A 17,357-nucleotide genomic window follows, 5' to 3' on the forward strand; every position below is an offset into this window, starting at 1 on the left:
AGGATTTTACAAAGTGGTTTTTTAAAAAATGTAATCCATAGGATAAAAATATTTGAATATTAATAATCAAATGTTCTGATTAGAAAGATGATTTTTGATACAGTTTGAGTATTCCTCATTTGAACATCTGACATCTGAAATGCTCTAAAGTCTGAACTTTTTGAGTGCCAACATGAGGCTCAAAGGAAATGCTTATTGGAGAATGTAAGATTTTAGATTTTTGGATTAGGGATGCTGAATGTAATGCAAATATTCTAATTTTTTGTAAATCCAAAATGTGAAACATCTCTAGTCCCAACCATTGCAGATAAGGGATGCTCAACCTGTAGATAACTCTTAACCTGGAAGGGCAAAATAGTAACAGCACATTATGAAGACTAGCATGGCTAGAGACATGTTCACATTGGCTAATCTCTGAAATACTATAGTTTTTACTGTTCCAAATGAGGGAACAATATTTTCAATCTCCTAATATAAAAATCCCAGTAATAGCATGGGATGAATATATCAGAGATTTGGACATGAGACAAACTATCTCTACTCCTATTCGTAGGAATTTTTAAACTTTGTAACCCTCTCTGTACAATGTATTTTATTTCTTATTTTTAACATTAATATACCTGCTCTGTCTTTGTTCATTTTCTGTTTGACCATCAGCTGCTACAAATTTTCTTTCTTTGTTTGAATAGAAAATGCAGTATTTTTCCTTGTGCAAAGTTCTATGAGAAAAAAAAAGGAAAAATAAGTATTTTTCATGCCTTTTTTCTGAATAAAGATTTCTAGTTGGTAGATTTTTAAATCAGAATTTGGAATTTATTACAAAATAAGAGTCTATATCCAGTGTATATTGTTTATTTTGCATGTTTTCCCAATGTCTTGGAAAAATAAAGTGCTATTTGGTTTTCTTAATAATGTTTTCACTTTAATTTTCTTTGATAAGATTAAATTACCTTCATAATAAATAATAAAATATTAAAAATATTAAATATCTACATCCACTGTATATTGTTTAATTTGCATGTTTTTCCAAGGTCTTGGAAAAGTAAAGTGCTATTTGGTTTTCTTAATAGCGTTTTCACTTTAATTTTCTTTGATAGGATTAAATTGCCTTGATAATAAATATTAAAAGTTTCCAGTTCATATTTGCCTGCTATCTCTCCTCTTAGAGTTACAGTGGCAGTAAAATGAATGAAAGAATGAATTAAAGTGAAATGAATTATTTTTTACTTATCTGACATATACTATGATTCACTCTGTATAAAATTGCCAGTGGATAGTTCCAGGACTGTGCTACTTAGGGTTTTATAGAGCTGAGTCAGCTGAACTGAATTAATGATTGATTTCTAAAAGCTTCCCTTAAGTAAACTTAATCTATTTTTGCCTTTTTATATCCTAGGTGCCCAAACCAGTAGATTATTCTTGCCAACCCTGGTAAGTATTAAAAATGTTTATGTAGCTAGGTTGAAATACCATACCCTTAGCTCCAGGATGCCTTAAATGTGGGGGTAGTAAACCATATTCCATTTCCATTTGTCTCGGCTAAAGGTGTTTTCAGATGTAACAAAACACCATAATGAATTCTTGTATTGCTGACCTTTCCATATCTTTATCTGAGAGGGAGGTGTGTGTGCATGCATGAGCACCCAGTGCCCTTGACAGATAAAGTTGATACCAGCCACAGAAAGGAATGGAACATATGCATATGTATATTATATTTTATGTATTTAATAAAGCAGAGAGAAAAATATGATTTCATTTTCTAAAACTAAAAATTAGCTCAAAAGGGACAACAGTAGATTTTTTTTTTAAATTGTTATAGTTTTAAAGATGGGGTCTTGCTCTGTCGCCTAGGATGGAATGCAGTGATGCCATCATAACTCACTGCAGCCTTGAATTCCTGAGCCCAAGTGATCCTCCAAAGTGCTGGATTACAGGTGTGAGCCACTGCTTGTGGCCGACACTAATAGCTTCTAAAAATAAAATTTACAACATATAACATGGCAGCAACAAAATATATCATAAAGATAGGGGCACCCATACCACTTGGCAGCTGGCAGTATCATTAACAAAACCTAGGAAGTGTAGTGGATAGTAATTATTATTTTCTAGATAACTCCAACTATTAAAAAATATATTTAGGATTTAGTATAGTTATGGTTATCATAATAACTAATACATACTATTTGTTATATGCTTTGTACCATACATGTTTTGTTTTATTTCTTCAACATTTATATAAGAAAAATGGTGGTGACTGTTGTTATTTTTATGGGTGGAGAAACAAAGAAACAGAGCGTGCAGCTAGTGAGTGGTAAAGCCGGAATTCCAAGTTATGCCATCTGTACATTGCTATACTGCCCCCAAAATACAGAATGTGAGCACATTACTCATTTCTATTTGTTTTCCTGAATTTTGCATTTGACTCCTCTTAAAAAGACTGAATCTATTTTTATTTTCTTGATATTAAAATACATGCATAGAAACGAGAGATCAGAATACATATATAAATATAATATTCTGGGAATGTATAGTACTAGTTGGGTTTGCATGTTACCATATGAGTTATCTGATATTTTTTTACATATTCTGATTATTTTCTGTTCTATAACAAAAGCATGGAAAATGCTGAGTTACTTTTCAAAGTGTAGGAATCCATTGTGCAACGTATGGGATTCTCCTCGGGCCCTCCTACACCTCCCCTCCTCTGGCAGTCACTCTGTCTTCTGTAGTTACTGTCTGCCCTTCCTGATATCCCTCCCTGGGCCTCAGCACTGAGCTTGCTGAAGAAATTGCAGCAGGTTTGTGATAGAACTGGGAATGTGCTTCATTTTTACCTGATTGAAGACAATTTGAAGTCATTAGTGTCTGTGGAATTTTAAACTATAGTCCTGAAAGAAATTAAATTTGGAGACTAGAGCTGATAGCATTGACAATCAAACTGAAAAACATCAGGAACTGTTAAAAATCTTGAAAGTGTGATGATTAGGTTTCTTCTCTTATACCATTTTTCATGTAACTGGCATTATAGTTACAAAGGTAATGATTTGAGAGATGAAATACTAATACCTCAAACTGCATGGATTTTATGAAATAAACTTATTAGGTACCTGAGAACCATTCAGGGCACCCGAGGGTAGGCTTTGTACCCTTAGTTTTAAAATGTACCCTTGCCAATAAGTAAAATCCTACTGAAAATATGACCAGTTAGAATAATATTATTCTTATAAAAGCAAGATGTTCAGGCAAAGGGAGAGCCTTGAAAATAGCAAGAAATAAGGATGTAGTAGAATTTTTAAATTACCTTTCTTTTTTTCTTGAGCAACCTGGACAATCTATTTAAACTAAGCAGGCAGTTTGATGTGAAATGTCTTCTGCTAGGGAACAAAATGATCAACTACCCCAGAAAATAGAACCTTCAATTTTAGAAATACTAAACTATTTAGAGAAAATTACTTTGCATGATGGCATGGTAGTTCTCAAGTCACTGAGAAGTTAAGTATCACCAACTATATTATCTACTCATTATTTCTACATTTAAAAGTAAGTTGTTTGCACAAGGTAAATTTTGTCTCTTGCATACATAATGAAATAAAATAGAAAATTAAGATGATTATCTTCAATAATCTATGTTTTGGGGTATTAAAAGACAGAAATGAGATTTGGGACTGCAAACTGGGGAACTCTCCTAGAATCTGTACACAGAACAAGAGATAGATGTCAGGGTCCCTGCCTTTTCCCATAGTAGTCTGAACAAATTGCCCTTTCCTGCAGCGGTAGGAGACACTGGAGTTAGAAGCTGTATTATGTGGAAAAAGTGAACCCTATAGGGCCTAGATTTGGAAAGATCAAGCCTAGCAGAGACTGGGGAGATGCCATAGTGAAAACAGAGGGCTGTGTATACTGAGTGATGATGCTCTCCAGTTCTCTTGTGTAGCTCAGTTTTAGCACTATGACAGCTGGGTCCCATATACACATACTACTGTGTCTTGGTATTCAGACAGGAATTTGGAAGATTTTTGGCCAAAGAAACGAAATAGAGTTAAAAATCTAAAATCCAGACCTTTGGGTGTTTCCCAGCTCGGTCTTCAGGTTCTTGTCAAATGATCAGATTCAACTGGGCGTAGTGGCTCATACCTGTAATCCCTGCACTTTGGGAGGCCAAGGCAGGTGGATCACGAGGTCAGGAGTTCTAGACCAGCCTGGCCAACATATTGAAGCCCCGTCTCTACTAAAAATACAAAAAATTAGTCAGACGTGGTGGTGGGTGCCTGTAATCCTAGCTACTCAGGAGGCTGAGGCAGGAGAATCACTTGAACCCCAGAGATGGTGGTTGCAGGCAGCTGAGATCACGCCACTGCATACCAGCCCAGGTGACAGTGTGAGATTTCATCTCAAAAAAAAAAAAAAAAAAAAGATCAGACTCCTACCCAGTGGACCTACTTTGGTGCTCACACACACAGAGCTTCCAGTCAATGGTGTATGCATCCCTCTTAAGTAGGAACAAACAACAAAAAGCAACCATACATTTGAGGAAACCCTTGAACTGAAAAAAAAAAAAAAAGAGAGAGAAACTTGAAAATAGATATTAGAGTGAGCAGACAACTTAAAAAAAACCTTTTTTTACATCTTCAAAATTAAGAGAAAACTTAAGTTCATTGGATGTAAGCTCAATGTTTTAGAAAACAAATCCAAAAGGAGCTCTTTTAGGTTGAATATCGTAGAAGACTTGGAAAATAAAGTTGAGCAAATCTTCCAAAAAGTCGGAGATAGATAATACAGGAGAAGCGATGTGGAAACTAGGCTATTGACCCAGGGGATACAGCATTCAAGTAGTAGAAATTCCAGAAAGAGAAAACCAAGGACAGCAATTATCAAAGAAATGATACAGACATTTCTCAGAACCAAAGGACATGTGGCTCCAAATTGAAGATACTTCTAAAAGGCCAGGACAATATATATATATAAAAACACACACACACACACATTTTCATGAAATTTTGCAGTATAGAGAATACAGAAAGAATTTGAAGGTTTCTAGGAGAAAAAAATCAGGTCACATACAAAGAATTAGAAATGGCATTGAATGGAAATTAGAAGACAATGAATCAATGTAGTAATATTTGAGAGCCAAAATAATTTCTCACCTAGAATTATTTACCCAATAGCCAAACTATGAATATTTCAATAATATTCATAGCCAAGCTATGCGTTACTAGGTAAAATAAAATATTTTCATAGATGCGGGACTTTAGAGTATTACACACTGTTTATGTTTAGAAAAAGCTGAAGGGTGAGCTAATCAAGGAAGGGGGAGATATAGAAACCAGGAAAGGGGAGCAAAGAGAAGTCCCAGGACTACAGTAATTCAACAGGCTTAGTAGATCAAGCAGTATCAATTAGAAGAGTGTGGAGGGCTCAGAAGAAAAGGCTCCAGAGAAAATTAACAGGTAGATTATGTGATTGTCTTAATTCAGTTAATGCAGCTGTAGGTTGAGTATCCCCTATTCAAAATGCTTGGGACCAGAAGTGTTTTGAATTTCAGATTTTTTCAGATTTGGGAATATTTGCATAAACATCATGAGATATATTCAGGATGGGACCCAAGTGTAAACACAAAATTTATTTATGTTTTATATATATCTTATACACAAAGCCTGAAGGTAATTTTATATAATATTTTAAATTTTGTGCATGAAACAAAGTTTCGACTGCATTTTGACTACAATGTAAATTTCAACGTGGGTTTTAAGGGGACATTCAAACCATAGCAATGGTGTTGAAAAATGTATTATTGGGAGGTATATTTGGAAGGAATCTGTGATAGAGACAAAGAACTTGAACAAACAAAAACATAAGCAATTTTATTTTGGAGAGCAGATATTCTTTGAATGAACACCATGCCAAAACTGGGCCAGTTGACAGCTTGGCTTTGTAGAGGTTACAGAAAGACAAGAGTGAGGATCAGCACTATAAAGGAGTGAGCACAGGTGGTAGGAAGAAGATGATTTTTCTTCCTTATGTCGAAAATTGATAAGAAATTGTCATATAATTGTTTAGAAATACACAAGTAGAAATAAAAAATAGGTACAATGTTTGAAATGGGACTTGGAGTAGAATGCTTGTCTGTTGGAATACTGCTGCTTTTTTTGTTATTATAATGTGAATGGACTTTTAAAACTACGTTAATGCATAGCTTTGATAAAAATGCATACACTAAATACTAGTTGTGATAAGTGTCATGAAAATAGGGATATTGTAATGAGAATACGGAGTAGGTAGTACAAGATGCAGGACAACATTCTTTAGATGGTATGGTCAGAGAAGACCCCTCTAAACTTTAACAATGAGAAGGAATATTGTGTTGATAGAGCATGAGTATTTCCAGACAAGAGTACAGTCTGTGAGAAGACTCTAAGCTCAAAAGGAGCTCGAGAAACTCCTGGATCTGAAAGAAGGCTGGACACTAGTGATGAAGGCAGATATAAGAGATAAGGTTGAAGACAGGTAGGCATGAATGAGTCAGATTATTACTAGGTCCTAGTAGTTCATGAGTTGTTATAACTTTTCTTTTAACACAAGGTACCATCTGCATAAAATGCCCTTAATTCCTCTTTTATACTAGATGGAAACCTAACATGTTCTCCATCAACAAACTTTTATTGAATGCCTGCCATGTGCATTTTAAATGAATATTAAGTTTGCATTGGAGGTGAATGTTTATACTGAGTTACATGAGTCTATATGTGAACCAGAGGATTTTCAGGTATATTAATTATTGACTAGCTTTGAAAGAGAACCAATCTAAACAGAATTTGTCTTTTACATTCTATTGACTAAAATCTCTGATGTATCTTGCCAGGAGATTTTACACCTATATATGACTTGAGGGGTCATTAAAGATTATTTTAAGATTGAATTTGGGCCTTTTGTTTTTATAGTTATTATGGAGCTTCTATATGCTTAAGGCCAGCAAAATCTAGGGAGATTGAATTCTGGTTTTGAAAAATATCTACCTTTTGAAACTAAATTTTACTCATTATAACTAATTGCTTAAGAAAATTTGTTATCAAAATTGTGGAATATATGAATTAATCTCATATCAGAAAAATAATTATTTAAAATAACATTACTAGAATTTTTTTAAAAAAGATACTTAAAGGAGATTTCATTTCATAGTATATATAGAAAAGCTAAAATAAGTGTGTCTGTGTATCTTATACAGGGCAGTCTCTCCCTACAAGTCTTTTTCCTTCCTATCCTTAAGCTCCCACAACTGTCTTTTTACCCAATACCCACTGACTCCTCTTTGTCCCATTTGTTTACTAGGTGCTTAGGAGGTATTAGGCACTGTTCATTTTGCTGTTGTTAGCTTTGTAGAGCATTTGTGTTTGGACGTATTAAAGGACCTTTTACTGATTTATTTTTCTTAAACAATGTAATTAGTACAGAATTACCAACAGCTCAGCTCTACCACTAAATTAAATATTGAGAGATACTTACTTTTAGCCTCTGTTCTCTTCCAGGTATATTATCCAAATTTTCTGTGTCATTGTTTTTTACAGGTATGCTGGAGCAATGGAAAGATTGCAAGCAGAGACTGAACTTATTAATAGGGTAAATAGTACTTACCTTGTGAGGCACAGGACCAAAGAGTCAGGAGAATATGCAATTAGCATTAAGTAAGTAGGACAAGTACTTTTACAGAAATAGATTTCCTGTTTTCATAATTGCGTAGACCATCTGACATGTATAACACTGAAGTTGAAAACCAAAGTTCTAATTGCAGAAGAAATAATGCATCTATCCAGACAGTTCATTAATACTTGAAAATATCTTTGAAAAACAGTAAAAAGTGTTATAGGCTGCTAATTGGCATATTAGATTTCTTTCATAATATTGTGTTTTCGTGGTTTAATGTGTGTATATTTCTAGTAAATACTAACAGTATAAATTTCTAGATTTTTGTCTTATTTTTCTACATTCTCAAACTGAACTTACTAAGTAAATTGCACATAATGAATAGTCAAATCCAACCTCCCTTCTCACTTCAAATATTGGTTGTATCCTCAACCAATCCAGTAAATATATTTTGTTAATTAGCTGTCACCAGTGTATTGGCATAGGTATATATTTTGTCTGCAGAATTAATTCCTATAATGTTATTGGGGCATGCCCTCTGGTAATTATTGATTTCTACTGATTAAAAACACATTTATATTCATAAGTTATTCATTGCCCACAGGTACAATAATGAAGCAAAGCACATCAAGATTTTAACAAGAGATGGCTTTTTTCACATTGCAGAAAATAGAAAATTTAAAAGTTTAATGGTAAGCATTGATTATTTCTTTTCAATCTGGGATCCTTATTTTTCTTTTGTTAGAAAGGTCATTTTAATTCTATAGTTTCTTGGAAATTTTGCTCACTGAAAAGTTAAAGAGAATCGTATTCTAATTTTGCAACAAAATCCTGAAAATTCTAATTTAAAAATCTCTAAGTTTTATATTGCTCAAATCATATTCTTCATTGTAAATTGTTTGCAGGTTTTAGATACAGTTTTGGTTTGTATTTAAATGACACAGCAGATTTTTAATATAACTTTCTTTCCTCTTTTTTCTTCCTTTGCCTCTGTGTCCTGATTCAGGCAGAGGACAGTATTTTAAATTATAACACAAAAAGTTGTATTTAGGAAAATATGTCTAACATTTAGGTCCATTTTTTATAAAATGCAATATAAAGTCAAATTGAAAAGATTATTGTATTTTCTGCTATTTTAAGTGATCTCTACCATGGTTCTCATTCATTACCTTGGATAATTATGCATTAACAAGGTAACATTTTTGCCACTTAACAGTTGATATTTCATAGGAATTGTATATTTAAATAGAAATAGTATATTGTCAAATCACATCAAATGAATAAGGATTATTCCCACAGTTTTAAAAAAATACAACTGATTCATACTTTTGTTAGCATATAAGAATATTTTGTGTATGTCATTTAAACAATGTGTATATGTCATCATGTACGCATTGCTAACAGTAAACTCTCTAAGTTCACATTTCCTTAAGTGGTCTCAAGTATGTTTCTCAAGTTTGGTAGTTTCTTGAGATAATGAAGAGTTTGGATATAGGACATAAGATGCATTTGTACTGCTAAGTACCTTGAGTAACATTGGGAAGGACCACTCATTGACTGAACCATCAATCAAATGATACATACTGCATCCTTCCAGAATACATCTCAAAGCACTTTGCAGATGTTAACTTTAAAGTTAAACTGAGTGTAATGGAGCCTTACAAAGTAGGCCAGCTTGAATACCTTATCCAAAAATTTAGAGCTCCTTCAAGGCGGGTGTCAGTGTTTTAAAGAAATTGAAGCATCCTGAGTTGAAAGAAAAATAAAATCTCTATGGATGTAAAGATCATTCCCAGTTCAAAAGCTAAGGATGGGCAGCAAGGTCGTGTCCTGGAAAATGTAAACTCTGTCAAATTTGTAACCAAGATCCAGGCATCCTTCCTGCTGGAAGTAACTTACATTCTGTTGAAACAAGCAGGCTGAGCACAGAGAGAATTGGACCAGAGGAGGTTCCTCATAAAACGAAAACTTGGAGGGAGGTGGCAAGTGGATGCACAAATAATGAATGACAGACACAGCTGAGACATGATAAAAGCATGCACAGGGGCTCTCCACATCTCTGCAAGACACACCAGCTTGAGCTTTCACCTGCAGAACTTCCTTGGATGCTAATGAGGCTGCTCCACAGTGCTATAGTTACTATGGGACTTAAAAAACTGCTGCAGGGCCAAAGATAACTGCCAGCCTTGCAGACTTTGAAAGTAGCAAAAGTAACTCCCATCAGAAGAGACAAGCAAAGAAGATGAAAGGAATAGGCGCTGAAAAGGGCCAATCAATTTAGCTTTGTGTCACCTGGGTTCAACTCAAGGAAGTTCTTCAGAAGCCAAGGTTAGATGTGAAAAGCCAGTAATACCAGTGACCTGGATTAGTAGACATAGATGCATGAGTTCCTATCTGCATGTAAAGCTGTGATTATAGTGAAAGCAATAGAGACCTAGCATTAAAAAAAAAAATTGTGTCAGAGAGCCTTAAAAGTTTCTACAATAATATTCTCTGGAAAAAGAACTAAAAGTACTTCTCACGGGACTAAAGTAAGCTTTTCGTATATGTTATGTATAAAATCTCAGCAATGTCACTATTAGAGACATGTGCATATGTGGTTTTTTCTCCATATCTGGGCATCTTTTGTAAGGAAGCACTAATAACAGCATGTTAAAGGGAAGGGACTAAGAATGTTAGCAAAGCAAAATGAAACTAATAAACATTAGCAAAGGATGTAATTGTGGAAAGAAAAACAAGGAGCTGGAAAAAATCTCAGTATCAGAAAAGCACTTTTGTCAGGTTTAGCAAAGAACTGTAAAAATTACTGAAGAGGCAGCTGAACTAATCTGAAGTTACCCCTCCTTTTTGTTTCTGTTCATTTGTTGAGCAAATTTATATTGAGTCCTTACTATGTGAAATGACTTTCTGGAGAACTCAAAAGGACTCAACCGTTCTAAAAAGAAGCTTTAAGAATCGGTAAGTATGTCTACACCAAGAACTTCACCATAGACCACTCCTTGGAACCTAGGCTGGGAAATGCCACATGAATACTTGGTCAGAAGGGATGGCTCATGTTTTAGCAACCTGAACTTCTGGAATGAGGTAGAAGATGATTAATTGGTGTGAAGACTTCTCAAAATCAAGATCATACTAACTTCAAAGAGTTACCCTTTACCATGTTGGAGTCAAACACACTTCTCTATTATAAGTAAGGAGTGATCTGTGGAGTTGTTTCTTAAGAATAGTTCAGTATCCTCTTATTATTGTTATTAGTATACTCTTCTATCTGTGAAACACAACAGGGCCTGGAATTACATTTAAATCTGGAAAGCGTGTAAAACATAAGCAAACTCCAGAGCTGCTTTTACATTAACTGGTTTCTCAATGAGAAGGTTTACCTTAGGTGGTTATGACCTAACCTTTTTCCCTTGAGTTTCAATAGCTTGGTTAATCAGAATCTTTGTTTTTCTTAGTCATTAAATGCAAATCCTAAATGAATTTCTGTATCCAGATTACAAGGCATTAATTTTGTTCTAATTTTCATGTATGCCAGACAGTCCATGTCCAAATGCTGTTTATAAACCATCTCCATTGCCTGTTTCCTTGGTAATTGGAATGACTGGCTCTCACTCATTATTTTTAAGAGACTTGAATTGTTGACACTGCTGTGTCAGTGTGAGATAAGGAAAGCTTAGCGATTTCTTTTGTTTAGAGTCTTCTTATTTACTTGTTGTACCTGAAGGTCAATGACTGTTAAAGCAGGGGTGGATTAGACTAAAATACAGAAAGCATAAAGGCAAATTGGAAAAGATCCATAGTGACACTATTTAATTCTACCCAGTTAGAAACATGTAGGAAGATTTACCCTCATAAGACTGTAAAAATGGAACTAAAATACCTTCCATGCTTAGTGAAGTGATAAAGAGTGTTTTGCATTTTACTAAGCCGCATGACCCTAGGCCTTGGAAAACTCATTTTTTCTTCCATAAAATTTGGGAGTGGACGAGTGTTAAATAATCACCAAATCCTTTCTCAGTATAATAATTCTATGGTTTCTAGCCAAATTCACATAAATTGTAATTCATAGCAAAAATCATAAAATTCATATTACCTATAACAAAATTATGTCGAAGTTCAAAGCTATAGCTTATAATTCCTTTCAAGTTTGTTTTCACATTTGCTAAAGAAAATAACACATTTTACTCAATTTAAGTAATAAGACTAGGAGAAAACTCTTCGGTATCATTTGTATCAGTGGCATTATGTGTGTGTGGGGGTGTGTGTGTGTGTGTGTGTGTGTGTGTATTTCTTCCAGAGACCTCACAAAATTTTGCTTCATATTTAAAAATAAAAATAGAAATATTGGTCACTAAGTAGAATTTAATTCTATGCCTTGTCTGTGCAAAACATGTTAAAATTCACCAAAATACAAATGCATATTCTGATCATTGAAACCATTTTGGAGATACAAATTTCTACAAGGTCTTTTGTTTCTTTTTCTCTTTTTTTTTTTAAAGGTCAGTCTGATTACAAATTTCTTGCTTCAACAAGGACCCACATTATCTAGGCCCAAGGAAGAAAGGAAGAAATACGTATTTTTCAAGTTATAGATATAATATTTGCAAGACCCTAACATCTTAAGTCTTAAGAAAATAAAGTACCTGGTACATCATGAACACATAGCAAAAACTACTTCACTTTTGCCTCCCTGTTTTTTTTATGTGTTTTTTGGTGTTTTGTTTTGTTTTGTTTTGAGACAGTTTCATTCTTGTTGCCCAGGCTGGAGTACAGTGGCAAGGTCTCAGCTCACTGCAACCTTCACCTCCCGGGTTCAAGTGATTCTCCTGCCTCAGCCTCCCAAGTAGCTGGGATCACAGGCACCTGCCACCACACCTGGCTAACTTCTTTGTATTTTTAGTAGAGACAGGGTTTCACCATGTTGGCCAGGTTGGTCTCGAACTCCTGACCTCAGGTGATCCACCTGCCTCAACCTCTCAAAGTGCTGGAATTACAGGCACAAACCACCATGCCCGGCCCTTGTTTTTGTATTTACATTTGTTAGGCACTATTTGCTAATAGTATGATATAGTTAAGAGCACAAACTTGGGAGAAAGACGCTAGCTGTGTGACTTTGCGTAAGTTCACGCAAAGTGAGATTTGAGCTTCAATGGGAATAAGGCCCATTTCATAATGTTCTTGAGTGAAGGTTATAAGAAACTATGTAAAGGGCCTGGCACATGGGATAATGTGGTAGCTGTTACGATTTTTCACATGTATTAGGTACTTTATATATTCTTTGTTGTCATCTGTGAAATGGTTTATTAGCCCCATTTTGTAGGTGCGATTGAAAAATCGCCATTTGCCTTATCCAATGCTTTAGCCAAACTGTGCTGCTTTTAGCTTGTGAAAGGTGATCTTTGTTTATCACCTTTGTGTCTGTTTCCAGCCTGCCTGCTCTACCTAAAATGATCTTTCCCTGGTTCCTGGCTATTGTAATTTTACTAGTTCTTCAGTTTAAGCCAAGCTACTTGTATTACAAAACTTTTCATCATCCTTCTCATTGGATACACAAAACCAAGTTCTCTTTCCTGCCTTTGAACTTTCCCTTCCCTTGATGAGAACTCCTCAAGGGCAGGAGGCTTAGCTTTATAATCTCTGTGACCCCTGAAGCTCCTGGTACAGTGCATTCCGCAACACACTCAAGTTTTGTTTTAAATAATAAATCATCGATGATTCTCTTTTTCTTGTTTCAGCTGATTTCTGGACTCATTGATTTGTTTGGGGAACTTTGAACATAACCACTGAACACAGATATTAAGTTGATAGCTGTGGGATTTTTAGAAGAATCGAGTGTTTTTTTTTTTTTTTTCTGTTTTTTATTTTTAAACAGGTGCTCCAATAGAAGCATTGAATAATTAAGTTAAAAGTGATTTTTCTTTTATTTTCATTTCAGATATTTATAAAAACTTTTTATATCTGCAGTACTCATTTGATGAGAAGATACATTTTTATTGTGAATTATTATTCAGTTTCAGTTTACAGTAGAGAGATTCAGATTTCTGCAGAATCTATGAAACCAACCTGTGAAATTTTCTGAAACCATAATTTGAAGGATGGCATGTGGTTATTACATTAGGCTTAGATGTATTTAAGACAAATTATTTATGAGAGAAAATTGGAAAGAATTACATTGACCTCTGTGAGTAGCAGATATGCGGAGCTATGACGGGTACTATACTTCATCAGAAACTAAAAACAATGTCAAGTACCATTTGTGCTTTATCAAGTTTTGTTTACCATGAAAAAGTATAAGTTTGTTTTTCTGCCATTTTGAAAGAAAATAAGTGCAGGAAACTAGAAATTGCTATATATTCAGCAAGCAGCTGTTCCTTTTATTTTGGTTTAGAAAGGCAAGTATTTCATAAATAAGAACAATAATTACTACTCTGAAACTGAGATTTAGTGTGGTTTCTTTTCATTTTCTACATCTGACTGAAGACTAACAGGATGTTCTCCATCTGTGAATAACAACAGGGGGTAACTCATATTATTAATGGCTTGAGTAACAAGGACAGCTATTAGGTAGGTGTCATGTACATCCAGACAACAGGGAGAGATTATCATTTACTTAATCTTCCATATACATATGGAAAATTTAGCATTAAATTGGTCATCCTTATATTGTATTTGTGTGCTGAGGAGTTCATGTGTTTGAGAACAAAAGTATCTTTATCAAAAATATGTTTGCTTATTTTTTCCAAAGGAACTTGTGGAGTACTACAAGCATCATTCTCTCAAGGAAGGGTTCAGAACCTTAGATACAACTCTGCAGTTTCCATACAAGGAGCCAGAACATTCAACTGGACAGAGGGTTAATAGAGCAGGCAACAGCTGTGAGTATTATACTTGATAATACAATTTACTGTCATGTAAAAATTAGATGCACAATAACATTAAACATCTTCATTCCAGATTTTAAAATGTAACCAATGGATGTGCTAATGCATGAGCAAGGACTTTTTTTCTGGAGTTCAGTAGAGTCAGATGAACCAACAGGCTTGTGAACACATCTAATTATAGATCTTTATGGCAAATTAAAAATTATGTTTATGTTCAAAAATCCATCAGAAATGTAAAAGATATGCTAATATTTACATTTTATACTTTTCATTGACTTTTATATTAACTAAACTCTTTTTAACTTACATGTAATGTATGTGGTCATAATTCTGTTTGAGTAATAGTATTTAAGCAGGGCTGGTACACAGCTCTCCAGTTCGCCTAGTATCTCAAATCTGCTTATGGTCTATTTCAGTGACTACTTTCAGAATTTTGATATTACTAATGTGTTTTTTTGGATGCTAGTATTTCTAAAACCATACATTAGCCACTTTCTTTCAGAATGAGCCCTGTGCCACAACTAATCACAAAAGATTAGCATGCAAACAAAAGCATGTTATGGTTGGACTGTGAGTCTAAGTTGAAAACCTTTTTTTCTCATCGTTTAATGTTACATAATCTTCCTGGAGATAGATATAGCATGTAACAAAAAAAAAAAAAAATTGAAAAGTGTCAGGCCGGGCGCGGTGGCTCAAGCCTGTAATCCCAGCACTTTGGGAGGCCGAGACGGGCAGATCACGAGGTCAAGAGATCGAGACCATCCTGGCTAACCCGGTGAAACCCCGTCTCTACTAAAAAATACAAAAAAAAAACTAGCCGGGTGAGGTGGCGGGCGCCTGTAGTCCCAGCTACTCGGGAGGCTGAGGCAGGAGAATGGCGTAAACCCGGGAGGCGGAACTTGCAGTGAGCTGAGATCCGGCCACTGCACTCAGCCTGTGCGACAGAGCGAGACTCCGTCTCAAAAAAAAAAAAAAAAAAAAAGAAAAAGAAAAGTGTCATCAAGAAGGTGTGATTTTATTCTCTTAATTTGGTATCATTTTATTTTTTTAAATAAGTGTTTTGGGGAAGAAATGAAAATGAATACAATTTCATTACTCTTAGAATCTTTAGCCTAAGCAAAACTGGGATATCTAGAGGTATTTGAAAACAGAATTTGCATCAGTTTAATATAACTTAATATTTTTTTCCCTAAAAGCAGAAACTAAAAGGGGAACAGGTAATGCTCTGGGTTTCAACAACATCAGTGAAGTTTTATACATTTCAATTTAAGTAAACAAACAATCTGTCACATCAACTGACATGTTTTTTATTCAAGTAACTTAATAGATGTTCTCCTCACAGTGATCAATGGTGTATGCCTAAGCTCGTACAATGAAAGTAGAGTGAACTTTATGTTAAAACTTTAAACAGTGCATGCACTCGTATGTTTATTGCAGCACTATTCACAATAGCAAAGACTTGGAATCAACCCAAATGTCCATCAGTGACAGATTGGATTAAGAAAATGTGGCACATATATACCATGGAATACTATGCAGCCATCAAAAAGGATGAGTTTGTGTCCTTTGTAGGGACATGGATGCAGCTGGAAACCATCATTCTTAGCAATCTATCACAAGAACAGAAAACCAAACACCACATGTTCTCACTCATAGGTGGGAACTGAACAATGAGATCACTTGGACTCAGGAAGGGGAACATCACACACAGGGGCCTGTCATGGGGAGGGGGGAGGGGGGAGGGATTGCATTGGGAGTTATACCTGATGTAAATGACAAGTTGATGGGTGCAGCACACCAACATGGCACAAGTATACATATGTAACAAACCTGCACGTTATGCACATGTACCCTACAACTTAAAGTATAATAATAATAAATAAATTAAAAAAAAAAAAAACTTTAAACAGCTATGACATTTTATCTTGTTATTTTGTAGCCCAAGATTACCTGATTATTTTAGATTCTCAAATAGGCATAATTTTTGCTCATTCAAAAATGGAAGTTTTCTCTAAAAACAATTTTCCTACAAATTTCTTAAAACTCTGTTGAATCTATGACATTTCCCCCAGCACGAAACATGTAATTTTCAAAGCTCTGTTTCTTTGCCTTCCCAGCAGCAAGAGATAATGAAAGTTGCCAGGGAGTTTGGTTAGATGAAAAATCCTGTTTGAGTCGTTCTAGAGAACCTAGGAGGGAGAAGTGGGTAGACAGGGAGAACAGATGTCCCATGTTAGGTAGGAAGGTCACTAACCCTCATATTTCACTCTGTGGTTCATTCCCAACCAATTCCTTAGTGTTTAATACATGGAAGTACTCAGAGAATGTCGCCGGCAATGAATGAAGTTGCCTAACTTAAAATGTTGTCTCATGTTTAATGAAGTATTTAATGCTCAAACTTGTTTGATAACTAAGAAGGGAATTACAGGGCATTTTAAGCATAGGCAGTAGAATGTCTTTGAATATCCATGCTAGCCCCAGATAAATTTTTCAACTAATAAAGTCATGAGTTCAAACTTCCCTACCCAGTCTTTTTAAGAGATTCTGACAACTTAAGTCAAGCCACTAAAACTTTTTTTTTGTAATTGTGAAGGGAAAGGAAACAATTCATTTAAAATTTTATATTTGTTATAGTTTGGTTTTGTTCATCAATTATTCATTCGTTAAACAGATATATATTAAACACCTAACACATTCAAGGCACTGTTCTGGTTCTGCGATATAGCAATTAAGAAGACAAAGTTCCTACCTTTATGGAGTTTACATTTTAACGGGGAGACTCAGGCAAGTCTGGCTTGGAGGAGTTTCATATTTTTATATAGAGTGGTCAGGGAAGAT

General features: G+C 34.8%; 1 protein-coding gene across 5 annotated transcripts in view; it reads left to right on the forward strand.

Moving 5' to 3' along the window:
• The window catches only part of VAV3 (vav guanine nucleotide exchange factor 3), a 397,306-nt gene that overhangs the window by 358,300 nt on the left and 21,649 nt on the right, over window positions 1-17,357 (forward strand). For 4 of the 5 annotated variants that reach the window (XM_077952262.1, XM_077952264.1, XM_077952266.1 and 1 more), the window contains 4 exons: window positions 1,397-1,431; window positions 7,563-7,679; window positions 8,243-8,330; window positions 14,384-14,513. In XM_077952262.1, coding sequence (XP_077808388.1) covers window positions 1,397-1,431; window positions 7,563-7,679; window positions 8,243-8,330; window positions 14,384-14,513 — 370 coding nt within the window. Of the gene's footprint in view, window positions 1-1,396; window positions 1,432-7,562; window positions 7,680-8,242; window positions 8,331-14,383; window positions 14,514-15,956; window positions 16,235-17,357 lie in introns of those variants that run through there. The other variant, XM_077952263.1, reaches the window with a different exon arrangement.

The sequence above is a fragment of the Macaca mulatta genome, chromosome 1 (genome assembly GCF_049350105.2).
Source record: "Macaca mulatta isolate MMU2019108-1 chromosome 1, T2T-MMU8v2.0, whole genome shotgun sequence".
Taxonomy (NCBI): Eukaryota; Metazoa; Chordata; class Mammalia; order Primates; family Cercopithecidae; genus Macaca; species Macaca mulatta.